Here is a 16,068-nt window from a genome sequence, read left to right on the forward strand (position 1 = left end):
TTTTTTCTCCTACGCTATTATTAACCTCAATAACATTCATCTCCACTCATTTCCAGTCTATTCTGAACACCTCACAATATTGTTTTTAGGCCAAAAGGTTGCACAGAAGTAGTTAGATAACTATGATAAAGCGACACAAGTGGGCGGCACAAACACTAGACTGATATGGCAGATTTAATAGCACCCCTGGACTCATACAGCACCCCATGAATTATACGGCAGACTTGGCTCACCCCAGGAATTATTTGGCATACTTGCTCACCCCTGGACTGATATGGCACACTAAGCAGCACCCCATGAAGTATACAGCAGACTTTGCAGCAACCCATGAATTATATGACACACTTGGCTCACCCCAGGAATTATGCATCACACGTGCGGGCATCCCTGACCTGATACAGCACACATGGAATTATACGGCACAGATGGTGGCACCCCTGACCTGATACAGCACACATGGAATTATACAGCACAGGTGGCGGCAGGCATGGAATGATACGGCAGACAAATTCCTGCAGTAAAAATAAAAATTTGTATTATTTTAATCATAAAGAAGAGCAGCACACATGGAATTATACGGCAGACTTAGCAACACCCCATGAATTATACAGCACTCTGGGCTCACCCCAGGACTACAGCGCATTCAACAGCCCTTGCAGTAAAAAAACAAACAAAAAAACAAACAACCTTTTTTATTTTCATTAAAAAAAAGGGCAGCTTCCCTGGTCTGATACGGGACACATGAGGGCACCCCTGGAATTATACGGCACACATGCGGGCACCCCAGGACTGATACAGGACACATGCGTGCACCCCTGGACAAATACAGCACACATGGATGGATACAGCGCACATGCGGGCACCCCTGGATGGATACAGTACACATGCGGGCACCCCTGGATGGATACAGCACACATGTGGGCACAAAGAAAAAACATTTAACGCGCTGGAAACAATATATATCTGAAATAATGCAAATATTTAATAGACTAAGAAAATTATTTAAATACACATATAATATATAACACTGGCCAGTGTTAAAAAATAATTTCATAAAAACACAATTAGTTGCAGACAAAATCCATTGTGGTTAATTCAACACCAATTGGGTATGGATGTTCTATTTATCCCATATATAGGTGGGGAGAGTTAGTGGCTCCCTTATATATTCGATTTTGCCTGGCCAGACGCAATAAAAAATGTGAAGAAAGAATATATATATAAAGATAATTAAAAAGGGTACTCTTTACTTAGAAGGGCGCCCATCTCGGGCATTGAATGCACTAAAAAATCAGGTGCGATGCGACAGACGAGATGCCCGAGATTTCCCATAGGGAACAATGTTAAATGTCTCAATTGACCCGATTTTCCTGTTCAATGCCTCAATTGACCCAATTTTTCCATAGGAAACAATGTTAAATGGGCCACAGAGGCCAAATAGGCACCCTGAAGTGAATAATGGCCACCCGAATTGTTAACGCCACCCCACGATCAACGTCAACCCGAAGCGTGGCGAGCGCAGCGAGCCCGCGAGGGGCGGCGGTACGCGTCCTACGACCTTTTCATACCCCCACTATCCACGTCGGCGTGGAGTTGAGAATAGAAAGTGTGGCGAGCGCAGCGAGCCACCGAGCCCGAAGCGTGGCGAGCGCAGCGAGCCCCGCGAGGGGACGCGGATACCTTCACAGGTATCCGCGTCCCCTCGCGGGCTTCACAGCTGTCCGCGTACCCTCGCGGGGCTCGCTGCGCTCGCCACGCTTCGGGCTCGGTGGCTCGCTGCGCTCGCCACACTTTCTATTCTCAACTCCACGCCGACGTGGATAGTGGGGGTATGAAAAGGTCGTAGGACGCGTACCGCCGCGCTCGCCACGCATCGGGTTGACGTTGATCGTGGGGTGGCGTTAACAATTCGGGTGGCCATTATACACTTCAGGGTGCCTATTTGGCCTCTGTGGCCCATTTAACATTGTTTCCTATGGAAAAATCGGGTCAATTGAGGCATTGAACAGGAAAATTGGGTCAATTGAGACATTTAACATTGTTCCCTATGGGAAATCTCGGGCATCTCGTCGGTTGATCGCACCCGATTTTTTAGTGCATTCAATGCCCGAGATTTTTTACTAACGATGCCCACGATCAAAATCGTGGGCGCCCTTCTAAGTAAAGAGTACCTTAAAAAGTATATTTAATACCCCTCTCTTAGATTGGAAATGAAGAGAGGGGGGAGAGAGAAAAAAATTAAATATAAAAGTCCAAAGGGAGAGATCTCCCTGTACCTGCTGTATGTGCACCGGTGCAGTTTTTTGGGGCTGTGTTGCAGCAGTCTTTTTAAAGTTCCTTGAAATCCAGGCTCCGGGTTAGATTGCAAGTGGTGTGGTTACCAAACCCAGGAGATTTACTGCAGGTAACAGGTCTCTTGTCTCTCTGGCACTCCGGAGATGAGGTTGCTCAGTCAGAATTAGCACATGTGGGCACCCTGGATGGATAGAGTACACATGCGGACACCCATGGACACATCCGTGCTGTCTGAAATCACCATCCTGTTTTGAAAATGGCGCCGACCGCCGGGAACTATATATCCCCAGGTCTCGCGAGAATCCGACGCGGGATGATGACGTTTTAGCCTCGATTTGGACTCGGAAAGATGGCGGGAACCGGCGAACTCCTCGGATCAGGTAAGTTCGGGGGGTGCGGATCTCTAGGATCCGAACCCGCTCATCTCTAGTTATAAGAAGGGTAAATCCTGGGTCGTCCTGTGTATAATGGGTGACAAAAAAGTGTTCTGTAAGTGTAGCGGTAGCGCAGCGAGGTAAATGCCAGGAGCATGGCGAGGAAACCAAGCCATGCCAGGGAACGGGGGGAAGCACACCAGCTGCACTCTACCCCTTGTCCTTGGGCTCTGTGCTTTTTTTTTTTTCATCAGCCGCTCTAGACCAGTTATCTGCGCCCATCTGGGTACAGATTTCAGCTTACAGTGTATATTTCCATTGCACCAAAGACAATCAGTCACTGGGTTAGCCTGTAGTGTTATTTATTACCACTCTTCTGTTTGTACTGTTATACCCTGTACAGTCTTAATTGTTGCCCTATGTATGTCACTGCAGACCACTTGTGGCACCCTGTAATAAATGTATAATAATATTCATATTTGAAATACAAGTAATGCTACTAGTCCCCCCAAGCAGATAAGCCAGTCAGGAGACTTATCAACTGCCGGTGCCTAAGAGTTGATGCAAATAACACTGCCACCAACTTTTCCGATTGGCTGTTTGCAGATTCAGGCCTTGGATACAGCACAGTGCAGCTCTGCATGCAATACCACTGTATTCCCAGAGCAGCCATGTGCCGTGTCTAAGAGCAATAAAAATAAACAGCTCTGCCGTCCCTTACAAAAATGACAGCAGAAATTCTCAGATGGAATATACACATATAAACCAATGCATTTAATAAAGTTCACAGGCGGGCAGATGACAGCCAATAACGCAAAGTAAGCTGCAGATGCACATCCCCATAAAGGTTACCTAGAGGTCTTTAGAAGCACAGCGTTGGTACAGTCTAGAATGGCGATTCCATGAATCCATCAGCGTTTCGGTCAGTCCTCAGTGTTCCCAGCCTCTGTCATCATCTGGGATAGAAAAACAGATGGCTGGAGATTCTGACCTTATATCTCACAGCACGGCAGGAAAATCCAGATAAACATAGAGTTGCCCAAATATACCACACTGTGGTCAGTCACTGATCTCTGAACCATTTAACCATTTAACTCTTTCAGTCCTGCAAGAGGCTACATGATCCTAGCATAGGCCGAGCCAGCTTACATTACAGCAAGTGCCCAGGCACTGGAGATTGCAGGTCCAACCTACGTAGTGGTTATTTTAGGAAGTAGAGAGGTGATCATTTAGAGTGCAGAAGAAACAGATGTTATTTTTGGAACCTGGATAAGAGAAGTTTTTTTTTTTCTTTTTTTGCAAACCACAAACCACTATTTACTGTATAACTTCCGACCGGGGGGTGCAAAGGGCATAGAGACTAATAAAAGCCACAGCACGTCTGTGAATAGAGTTTCCACCCGCAGGTGCCAGACTATAATCTTTTGTACATAAGTAAATAGAGTACCGTACCTAAACTACCAAACAGCAAGCTGTTCCGGGAGATCATCTTTCTAGTCTGTATTAAAAATATCACATTACATTATTCCTGTATAAATACCAGCACGCTAATAATACCCCTTTTCCACTAGCCTAAATATTCCGGGTTTTTGCACGGGAGCGCGCAAAACCTGGGATTTTAGGCAGGTGGAAACGCTACCAGTTGAAATAACCCAGGTCGCGAGACCCAGCATTTCTACCCAGGTAGCGACCAGGGTTGAACACGGATTCAACCTGGGTCACTGTGTAGTGTAAACTGGCTCAATGAGACCAGGGTCCCGTTCACCACAGTGCAAAAGCCGCCACCTCCTGATGACGTCACCCACCCGGCATTATGCCGGATGGGGACTCTAGTGTAAATGGGCTCACAAGCCGGGTCGCACCCAGGTTGGAGCCGGGTACAAAATCCCAGGTGCAACCCGGCTTGCAGACATAAAAAGGGGTTATAATACATCAGCACACCCTACTGTTGCAAGGCACCTGCAGACACAGATTATATATATATATATATATATATATATATATATATATATATATATATATATATATATATATATATATATATATATATATATATATATATATATATATATATATATATAGTGATAACTGGTTACACTGACCTCATGCTGGAACACAACAATCCTGGCACTGAACACTGTATACGGCCAGAGCGATATAAATAGTAGGAAACCAATAAACATTTAAGCTGTTGCGTTCTGACAATTTACTTTCCATATATAAAATTTTAATGGCAATAATTGATAGCATCCCGAGCTTTCAGCAGTAAAGTGACCCTGGCACTTATTTTACAATGCCCATTAACACACCCACACACACACATTCCAGAGTGTCGACACTCACAAAGAACGTCCACAAATTCAGGCTGCTCCACTAAAGATGGGTCACATCCTAAAACCCGTCGATGGACTATGTTTTTTGACCTGTGATTAAATACTCTTCAGATGCTTTGAAGTGTCTGTGTGTCTCCGAAACACTGCCATCTGTTGGCAGCGAGTGAAACTACATCTTTCTCTCTCACACATGCACAAACACAGAGGCTATCACAAGGTAGCAGACCAGCTTCTGAAGCAGGAATAATAATAATAATAATAACAACAATAATAAATATATATATAGGTCTCGAAACGTAGGAAGTTATCAGGTCTCCTGTCTCTTCATTTACTCTGAGTGCCGCCGTCACCACATGCATATACAGCCGGTCTCCTACGGGTCATCTTCCGGCGGGCACCAGCTCATTAATATATATATATATATATATATATATATATATATATATATATATATATATATACACACACACACATATATATATATATATATATATATATATATATATATATATACACACACACCTTGATAAAGGGGCGCCGCCCCGAAACGTTGGTTGTTTTCCATTGTTTGCCAATACAAGCTTTAAAAGACCTACGAGTGCCAGTCTTCATTCCTTATATATATATATATATATATATATATATATATATATATATATATATATATATATATATATATATATATAGCTGGCGGTTCGGCACTCCTGCTCCCAAGCACAGAAACCTAGGTTCCCTCTGGATCCAATAGGTAGTTAGGAAACAAGCAATCAGCGGCACTCAGTAGTATTTTCAAATCAGTGTATTACAATTCCAACGTTTCGGGGACTAGCCCCTTTGTCAAGGTGCAAATAATATTTCCAAACAAACACAGGAAATCATTGCAAATTTGAGGACATTTGATATTTGGGGACAATTATTTGTAATGCACAAGTTTTGAGTATCACTTAAATCTGTGCATGATGCTGATCTAGTCCTGTTGCATCCTCCTTTAGGACCCCATTGCCCCAGCATTAATACTGACCATGCATCTTGACATTAGTGCACCCTTCCATATTCTATACAAACCCCATACACTCATTGCCAGTACTGCTCCCAGGTACCCCCTCACCCACTTTAGATGCATGCTCTTACCTCTGGGTGAGGCAGCTCCCAGGGATGCCAGCAGCAGTCTCCAGTCTCAGTGTATCCCACACACACACAGTCCTCTGCGCTACAACCATAAGCTGATTAACACAGAGAGAATGCAACATTCCCATCGATACGATCCGCGCTCGCCACGCTGTCCTCATTCAGACCAGATAGATCGAGCGAAAAAAAAAAGATCGCGCCTGCGCACTCCGTCTACCGTGCTCACGGTACTGGCAAGTGTCAATCAAACACAATCGGGCGCGGCTTACACGCTTGTGTTCCCGCCTCTTAAAGGAAACGTGACGCCTCCAGTTGCCAGGATATAACAGGGGGAGCCGCCATCCCCTGTACTCGGGTAATGCACCGGCAGCAAGGGGTTAACCTGCAGGCTCCGCCCGCTGAGGGGCGGGGCCGTGCGCTAGTCTCCGGGACCAGGAAGAGGTGAGAGCTGGCAGGAGCAGGATGGCAGCCGCCGCAATAGCTCGGTACCGGGTCAGGCTGCAGGAGCTCGCCCGCAAGTACAAGGAGTTTGTGGTCCAGAATCCGACAGGGGCCACTAAGGTGGAGGGGGCGGTGCGCATGCTCTCCTACCTCATTGCAGGTGTGTGCAGGTGTCTGTGTACTGCTACCCCTGTCCTCTCCCAGATACCATGTGTCAGGTGTCTGTGTACTGCTACCCCTGTCCTGTCCCATATACCATGTGTCAGGTGTCTGTGTACTGCTACCCCTGTCCTCTCCCATATACCATGTGTCAGGTGTCTGTGTACTGCTACCCCTGTCCCATATACCATGTGTCAGATCAGAAGTGTGTGCAGGTGTCTGTGTACTGCTACCCCTGTCCCATCCCATATACCATGTGTCAGCTCAGTAGTAGTGTGTGCAGGTGTCTGTGTACTGCTACCCCTGTCCCATCCCATATACCATGTGTCAGCTCAGTAGTAGTGTGTGCAGGTGTCTGTGTACTGCTACCCCTGTCCTCTCCCATATACCAGGTGTCTGTGTACTGCTACCCCTGTCCTCTCCCATATACCATGTGTCAGATCAGTAGTGTGTTCAGGTGTCTGTGTACTGCTACCCCTGTCCTCTCCCATATACTATGTGTCAGATCAGTAGTAGTGTGTGCAGGTGTCTGTGTACTGCTACCCCTGTCCTCTCCCATATACCATGTGTCAGATCAGTAGTGTGTGCAGGTGCCTGTGTACTGCTACCCCTGTCCTCTCCCATATACCATGTGTCAGATCAGTAGTGTGTGCAGGTGCCTGTGTACTGCTACCCCTGTCCTCTCCCATATACCATGTGTCAGGTGTCTGTGTACTGCTACCCCTGTCCTATCCCATATACCATGTGTCAGATCAGTAGTGTGTCAGGTGTCTGTGTACTGCTATCCCTGCCCTGTCCCATATACCATGTGTCAGATCAGTAGTGTGTGCAGGTGCCTGTGTACTGCTACCCCTGTCCCATATACCATGTGTCAGATCAGTAGTGTGTACAGGTGTCTGTGTACTGCTACCCCTGTCCCATATACCACGTGTCAGATCAGTAGTGTGTGCAGGTGTCTGTGTACTGCTACCCCTGTCCCATATACCATGTGTCAGATCAGTAATGTGTGCAGGTGCCTGTGTACTGCTACCCCTGTCCTGTCCCATCCCATATACCACGTGTCAGATCAGTAGTAGTGTGGGCAGGTGTTTGTGTACTGCTATCCGTGTCCTATCCCATATATGGCTGCAGGTGCTTGTGCCAGTCTGTGTAACCCATGCATTAGATCAGTAATCGCTGCAGGTGTGTTGTTTTGGGAGCTGTCAGTCTCTATACTGCATTCGGTTCCTGTGAGCACTAGTCTACAGTGGATCAGATGTATAATAACTGCAGACGTGTTCTGGTGGGAGCTACTGGTCTGTATACTGTCTCTGGGATACATAACTCCTGTACAATGTATCATATCAGTAATCACTGCAGATCTATGCTGTGCACCATTCTGCATCTGTCTGACCTCACTGGTACAGAGATCTAGGTGATACTGAGCTGGACTTTACCCCTCACCTGCTGTGCTGTAATCTCCTTACATGGTGACACATAGGGCCCCATTCATGTTCACTCAGAATAAAATGTAGCTCTAATGTTACATTCTACAGTGAGACAAACAAAATCAGGGTGACCTCTTTCCAATGTCATCCATATACCACGCCCATAAGTAATGAGTCCCTAGAGCAATGCGGAGAACAGCCCCCCGATAATTGGAGACCTTTAGTAAATATTCCTGGTTTGTTCATTGTGCAAAGTGCTAAATAAGATTTTTGCCGCAACAAGTTTCATTAAATTATCGGTACTTGTGTAATATCTAGGTGCCCGATGTCAACATTTGACATCGGGTCCGAAAAATCGGTCGCATCGCATGGAGTGCGTGGAGTTGATTTTATATAGCGTGGCGAGGGGACGCTGGGCTCGTATTACGCGGCCCCACGCGGGGCTCGCCACGCTTCAGGCTCGCCACACTAAATAAAATCAACTCCACGCCGACGTGGATAGTGGGGGTATGAAAAGGTTGAAGGACGCGTACCGCCGCCCCTCGCAGTCTCGCTGCGCTCGCCACGCTTCGGGTTGGCGTTAACAATGGGGGGGGGCATTTGACCTAATTAAGGTGGGTATACAATGAAAAATTGGGTCTGGGGGGCATTTAACATTGGATCCAATGTAAAATCGGGTCTGAGGTACAATTTACCATTGGGTCCAATGGCAAAATTGGGTCGGTCGCGTCGCATAGCATGCTATTATAATGGCATGCGATGCGACCGATTTTTTTTTTTTTTTTTTTTTTTTTTTTATTGTACAGGAACGTCTTAAAAACCCCGAAAATCAGGTCCCATCGCATGCCTTAAGTTAAGGCATGCGGTTAAAAAATCGGGCGCCCAGATATTACACAAGTACCAAATTATCCACTATCCTAAAGCGTCTCCATTACTGACCGAGTTCTAGAAGCAGCTGCAGCCATGTAAGTGTAGACCATAGGATGGTACTGACAAGAGCTCAAGCATTGCTGTAATAACAATCCAAGCAATGAAGACCTTTTATGTTTTGTTAGTAACATCAATTAATGTCAGGCAATAAGTAGCAGCAGAAGTCTCCTTTCTCCATAGTTCGCATGTTCGGACTGCTACTAATGGTTGATGCACTAGTATCGACACCATAGCAACCACCGCCATATGGCACATGAGCAGAGAAGGCTTGGTGCACCGCTCTGAGCTCTTTTCATTAACCTTATTCTTTTCTTGGGTGTGGGTTGTTCGGTCTACACCAACTAGGTCGACATGGGTCTAGGTCGACACAAGCACTAAGTCGACATGGTCAAGGTCGTCAGTCAAAATGTCGACATGGGGGTTTTCACTGGTTTTTTAGCCGAATGTCGACATGGACACCGTTTTAAGTGCACAGCATACCCTTCGGGCACGGTACCTCGCTACACTCGGCACACTAATTTATTCTCCCACCACACCCTAGTGGATGTTAGGGCATGAAATACCGCATGTCGGCTCAAAAAACTGTGTAAAACCCCATGTCGACCTTTTGACTGTATAACTAAACCCATGTCGACCTTGCTGCCTGTCGACCCAATGCTTGTCGACCTAGTTGGTGTAGACCTAATGACCATATCCCCTTTTCTCCACCACACCTTTATGACCTGTTGAGTCTAGGATCTGCAGCCACACACGGTCTATCTAGAGAGATTTTGAAAAGGAGATGATGATTTTTTGGGTAGTGAGCGAAGAAAAATGATTGGATGCATCATTAAAGGGCACTTAACTTGCTATTAAAAAAAGCAAAACCTTTGGTGTGGGCGAATGCTGTAATCAGTAACTCCGGCTCTATAGGGAGGGTACCCAGACACCTTTCATTCCCCTTGCACCGCCCTACAGTATGCTTATGTGATGCAATTATCTCTTCTTTCCGATAGGACGCTTCACGGATTCAAATGAGTTGTCTGAGCTATGTAAGTACATCTTGGTGATAAGCACATACTGGTAGGGGTGACTTGGGGGGGGGGGGGTTGTCCCATTTACTTGGAAGAGGTCTTTGAGGTGTGACAGTACCTGTGTTTTGCCGTTTGACTTACCAGGTGCTTACGTTTCTTTATCATTTAAGTTTATTCCGCCTCCAATCTCCTGGTTCTACTTAATGATGGGATCCTAAGAAAAGAGCTGCTTACACCTCCTCCCACCGTAAGTACCCGGCACAGACCGTATACCTAGTCATACCTACGGGCCGTATACCGTGTCCTACAATGTCTATTTCTCCACCTAACCAGCCTCACCTCCGCTATTTCTGGCCTTGACGTCTCTTGCATCCGCCATGTCTCCACTGTTGTCTTCTTCATTCCCAGGATGGCTCCCGTCAGCGTCTGCTCAACTGGCTGGGGGTCTTGGAGAGTCTGGAGGTTTTCATTGAAATTGGGTCGGCACGGGCATTTGGAGATAAGATGAGATGGGTGGCCATACTGGTCATTCAGCTGCTGAAGTAAGTGCAGGGTCCCTCTAGTCATAGTGCATAGGTGGAATACACAGAATGCAGCTGGAGTATTGTGGGATGAACCAATACATAACAAAAATGCTTGTATCAACCTCCTAACCCTGTCTACCTTAGCCATGTCGTCTAAGGCCTGTCGACCTTCAGTGGTCAACATAAATTAGGTCAACCCAATGACCCATGCCCATCTCCATGTGGGCCACCCTTTTATTGTCGCAGGTACCTGCGGATAGCTCACTTTGGGCCAGGTGCTTCTCTCAGCCGTTGTGGTGCTTGGCGTAATTTACCGTTCACAATCGTCCACATGGATGGGAAAGCATGAAAAAGTCCCCTAAAAATCATAAAAAACTGACTGTCCACCTCGACATTATAGACCTCCATTGTTGCATGACCTGAATGCCCCCCCAACGTTGTGGGGACAGAAATGAAGATCTGGCCCAGCTCACAAAATGGCTGCCGGTATAGTATGAGAGGATTCTGAGCTCCTAACACCTCACTTGGAAATCAGAAGACACCACTGTGAGCATGCTCAGTAATGGTTTTCCTGCTCCTCTCTCCCCACCAGGGCCTGCCTCCGTGTTGTGCTGCTTCTGTCATATAAATCCGGTATCCAAAGCTTTCCCTCCACTACTCCGCTTGACCGCGAGGGGGCCCTGAACCAACCAGGTTTGTTGCCATATAATAGCCTAGGCCCACAGACGTTTGCTGCAAGGTCTCACATTTCTCTATATACTGTATGTGCGCTCCTGACTCTGGCACGTTACAGTAAGGTATTAACACTTATTGTAATCATGGTTCCCGCAAGTGATGCCCATGTGTAGAGTCCACGGACCTGCTCGTGTCTGAGCATATCCAGTTATCTTACACTTACTGTATGTTCACCCATATATATATATATATATATTGCCTGCTATAGAGTTGGACTGATATTGGGTCCTCTAAAATTGATTATACACTTTGCCGAAGGATCAGCCTTTTTGCCGACCTGCTGATCAATTTAATGCAGGCATGTCCAAACTGTGGCCCTCCAGCTGTTGTGAATCTACACCTCCCAGCATGCCTTGCCATTGTTTTAGCATTCCCTAAATAGCAAAACGGTGGCAAGGCATGATGGGACTTGTAGTTTCACAACAGCTGGAGGGCCATAGTTTGGACATGCCTGAATTTAACGGTTCTTAATGTTAATGGCCAATCTGCCGCCCGACACGCCTCGCCACAGGAACCGGCAGTGATGTCCTTGTTGGTGGTTTGTGCGGCTGGCACATGGGTCAGTTTCCGTACATACGGTCGGATGTACCGATATATCGGCATCTGCTGTGCTGCACAGCTGATGTGATGGGTCTGTTTTGTTTACAGACCTATCCGCTTTACACATGAGCCGATGGTCTAGCCGATATATGATTCACCAGCTGTACGAGCGATATATCGGTATATGTGGTTTGAGAAATATGGTGTTTGGAGGTCTCACCAGATGTTGCCTGGAGACCGGCGCCTGCCTACCCGCTCTGCCTCCTTTATGTCTAATTCTGACTTTTCCCGCCGATTGTCTCTCAATAGAGGAAACCAATGGCAGACATGAAACCTGCTTTGTGGGCAAGCGGTCCAGTCGTGCTGTGCGCTCCCTGACAGACGGTAAGGATCCGCCTTGTTTGGGGAGAGGGGTACAGCATATTGGGGGGTGCTTGTAATACCTACAACATCGTTCTTTGTATATGCAGCACCCTCTGGCCGTCATCGTTTTTGGAGAAGCCCTCAGGCTCCGGATGCTCAGCAGAGGAAGGCAGATGACGGGAAGCCTTCTGATTTGGGAACCTTAGGGACTATAGCAGAGACTGTTCAAATCCTGAGGCCCATTACGCACTGTATCCTTCATGTGCTGAGGATGTCAGCAAACACCCGCTATCCAGGGGGTAGCTGATGCGTGACAGTCTTTGTAAACTGTGCATCGTCCATCTTCTCATTGATCCTTAACCCATTCACTTCCAGTGGCATGTCTGGCAGCCTGGGGTCAGAAGTCCTGGAGGCCTTGGCTGATGGCAGCTGCGTTGGATGTTGGCAGGTGAGTCAGTCTATTCTCAATCGTCCTCATAAGACAATCTTCCCCCACACCTCAGCCAGGTACCTATGTTTATCATCTCCAGCTGGAGCCTCCCCCTATAGGTGAAACGCGTGAGATCTAGGAATAGTTTGTGCTTGGGGGGGAAAGGGGGGATGGGGGTTTTGTTCTCAGCAGCTTCACCTACATTTAATACATTGATGTTTCTTCTATAGCCTGTGCGTACTCCGTGATATTGACCATCTGAGCCTCCGGGAGCGAAGGGAGCTGAGGAGGAGGACCCTCCTTTTACTGTTTTACTTGGTTCGGTCTCCATTCTACAACCGATATACTGAGTAAGTACACAATATATCTGTACACGGATGTATAATCATGCTAATTCTGGGAAGCAGTAGTACATGTGCCTGGGTTACACGCGGGCCAGATCTTCAGGATTTCTTGTGTAGTAGTGCCTGGGTTTTACCAGGAGGGTGCGGCAGTATATCATCGGTTTACTCGGAGTCACCATTGCTTTCAAAATTCTCCAGATTCCCTTCTTACAGTAACTACAGACGTTCTATTATCCAATGTCTTGTCTGGCTAGATAATATCTGTTATTATTGATGGGCAATAATGACAACATAAGTTGGTTGTATTGACACTTTTCCAACAGCAGGGGGCAGATTTGTGCATAGGTTACATGGTAAATATGTGTCTGCAGTATTTGACATGTTCTTGATGCATTGCCAGGATCCGCCTCCTCCTTCTCCTACGTCTTCTGGGAGACTACGTCCCGGGAATTGGGCTGGTGGCACGTAAGTCTGATTTTTACTTTTTTAAATCAGAAATGTCTCCGGAATGCATTACCTTATGGTAGTTATGGGGTTCCTGGGTACATTAGCATACAGAGGTGAGTCTTACATACACCACGGCTGCACAATGTACACTACTTTGTGTGATTCTGTCCTGGACAAACCGGTCTGGATCCCTCTTTCCATGAAATAGTTAGGCCTGCATTTTGCAGATCTCTTGCATATGGCTGGCGTGACGTCACTGGGTGACACTGGCTTCCAACTCGGCGCCACCATCGAGAGCACTGTGCAGAATATCGATTCTAAGGGTACCCATACAATTATTCGATGGGATGCGATATCGCATCTGATGTGCTTTTTTTCCAGCACCCGATGTCGCAAGAAATAAGATGCTGGAAGAGGGTTGGCGGGCATCGGTGTAGCGGAGTCGTGGCAGGAGGGCTGGCGGAAGTCAGCAGCAGGTGGCAGAATTTGAAATAAAACTTTTCAAAACACCAAGAGGCACTCTGGTTGGCTTAGAGAGCTCTAAGCCAATCATAGGCCTCACATTCAGGCGGTCGCTGATTGGCTGAGAGAGCTCTCTCAGCCAATCGGAGGGATGCCCAGTATCTTAAAGTTTTTTTCAAATTCTGCTGAGCGCAGCCCTCCTGCAGCACATAATATTTATCGATGTGATGAGCGACACTGCAATATTGCCCTAGTGTATGGGCTTCCTGTCTAATTGAGTCTGAATGAAGGTTTGTCTTGTAACCATCCTGTCTCTATAAAGGTCCCCTCATGGATTACTTACCGGTCTGGCAGAAGATTTACTTCTACAACTGGGGCTGACAGGGCTCCTCTGGGCTCACACTGGCTGGATTTGAGTCTTCGTTTCTGGGCTTCACTCTTAGCAGAACGTGGAGCTCACCAGGGGCTGCAACATCTGCTAAGTGATGAGGTCGCTGCGCTCCGTAATGAATGATGGAACAATCTCTGGACATTCCTGTATTAAACTCTGGCCGTTTTAATTCCCTCCTGAGCAATACTGAAGCTGTGGTAGGACCAAGGCCTTCACCTGCTCACTGAGGCCACCATTACTGTGGTGGGGACTTTGTGTATTACAGCCTGCCGACTGATCCTGAACATTTGGAAAGCGTATACAATGAGTTATATAATATGCGGAACACTGGATATATAATCCCCTTTCTGTATCATAATACCAGCGTGAGGATATCATGTGACTATCAATACAGTTTGTTTTTTTGTTGTTTTTTTTTCTACTAATCCTTGGATAGAGATATAGTGGACAGAGAAATTGGCCCATAACTGTCATGTTAGCCTGGGTTTGAAAAATGACAGTTATGAGCTGATTGGCTGATACTTTATCTCCATCCGTGATTTAGGATGAAGGAAAATGGGGATTCTTCTGTAGTTACATAAGCTGGTGAAATGTACGAAAAGCATCTAAAGAGTGCTGGGGTTACCCATAGCAACCATATTTTAGCGATCATTTTGTAGAGTCGATTAGACTCCTGTCTAGCCGTTTGAGAACTCTCCCCGTATGTGGTGTAAATGGGCTTCTAGGACATGTATAGTTCTGTATCTAGACCTGTTTCTCATCTCAACATGCCAGTCTTGTAGGATTTCCCTGTGTGGAATAATTGTTGTTTCAGCACATGAAATCCTGAAGATCTGGTCTGCTGTAGGTCTTTGAGGAGAGAGAAACTGCTCTAGAACATCATGATATGTTCAGTTTCTGAGGTAGATGCTACAAGCTGTGAATTGTTCTGTATGATCGGCAGCTGTTCAATAAACTGTATTCAGTACGTTCAGGTCTGGTTTATAGCACACAGAATATACTGTACGATGGGATGTGTATTCTACCATCGCCATGACAACCAGATTAATACCAGCACCTGTCCTTGTGTTTCTCCTCACACTGCATTGCTATGGAGAAGCTACACCAACAATGACATGTTTATATTCCATCCTTAGTTCATTGTATACGTTAATATCTTACACCAGCTTCGAGATGATGTTTGCTGATTACAATGGAGTGTGTTACAGCGCTGTGAAGGTCGGCCTTATAACGAATATGCCAGCATTCGTGGACTTTGTGGTTCCTAGACATCCAGATTAAACTGGACCTCTTCATTTTGAGGTCCGGTTGGTGCCAGCAGAACACTATGGGCCTTATTCTTGTTCACTCTTTCTGACAAAATCCTTCTTAGATGGACAAAACCATGTGCACTGCAGGGGGGTAGATGTTACTTGTGCAGAGAGAATTAGATTTGGGTGGGGTTTTTCTTCAAAGTGAGAACTATATTGCAGTGTAAAAATAAAGCAGCCAGTATTTACCCTGCACAGAAACAAAATAACTCACCTAAATCCAATTCTCTCTGCACATTTTACATCTGCCCCCCTGCAGTGCACATGGTTTTGGATCTTGTCAGAAAGAGTGAACTAGAATAAGGCCCTATGTACTGAGGGGTGGGTAAAGAATAGGGGCAGCTTTAGGATGCCTGGATCCGTCTTTGCCTCATACCTGTTCTCTGCGTACATCGCTGCCCTAGGTAAACCAATGATGGCAT

General features: G+C 46.4%; 2 protein-coding genes across 3 annotated transcripts in view; one reads left to right on the forward strand and one right to left on the reverse strand.

Annotated features, from left to right (window-relative positions):
- The window catches only part of LARGE2 (LARGE xylosyl- and glucuronyltransferase 2), a 52,399-nt gene extending 46,108 nt beyond the window's left edge, over positions 1-6,291 (reverse strand). Inside the window, exons 1-2 of one of the 2 annotated variants that reach the window (XM_083164513.1) lie at positions 6,134-6,288; positions 3,522-3,625 (exon numbers count right to left, since the gene is read on the reverse strand). The gene's annotated coding sequence lies outside the window, so the exon portion shown is untranslated. Of the gene's footprint in view, positions 1-3,521; positions 3,626-6,133 lie in introns of both variants that reach the window. The other variant, XM_083164514.1, reaches the window with a different exon arrangement.
- Positions 6,292-6,458: 167 nt separating this feature from the next.
- Positions 6,459-15,303, forward strand: PEX16 (peroxisomal biogenesis factor 16). Its single transcript, XM_083164516.1, has 11 exons — positions 6,459-6,731; positions 10,083-10,118; positions 10,271-10,347; positions 10,509-10,642; positions 11,217-11,317; positions 12,209-12,283; positions 12,370-12,513; positions 12,638-12,710; positions 12,923-13,042; positions 13,437-13,501; positions 14,268-15,303. The coding sequence occupies exons 1-11, from the start codon at positions 6,593-6,595 to the stop codon at positions 14,324-14,326; spliced, it is 1,023 nt and encodes a 340-aa protein (XP_083020642.1). The 5' UTR covers positions 6,459-6,592; the 3' UTR covers positions 14,327-15,303.
- Positions 15,304-16,068: the final 765 nt, after the last annotated feature.

This window comes from Crinia signifera, chromosome 11 (assembly GCF_055691185.1).
Source record: "Crinia signifera chromosome 11, ASM5569118v1, whole genome shotgun sequence".
In the NCBI taxonomy this organism is placed as follows: Eukaryota; Metazoa; Chordata; class Amphibia; order Anura; family Myobatrachidae; genus Crinia; species Crinia signifera.

Coding starts and splice junctions, on each gene's coding strand:
- PEX16 (XM_083164516.1), top strand. CDS start 6,593: ATGGCAGCCGCCGCAATAGCTCGGTACCGGGTCAGGCTGCAGGAGCTC. Junction 10,348..10,508: donor TGCTTACACCTCCTCCCACC/GTAAGTACCCGG, acceptor CTTCATTCCCAG/GATGGCTCCCGTCAGCGTCT. Junction 13,502..14,267: donor GGGAATTGGGCTGGTGGCAC/GTAAGTCTGATT, acceptor GTCTCTATAAAG/GTCCCCTCATGGATTACTTA.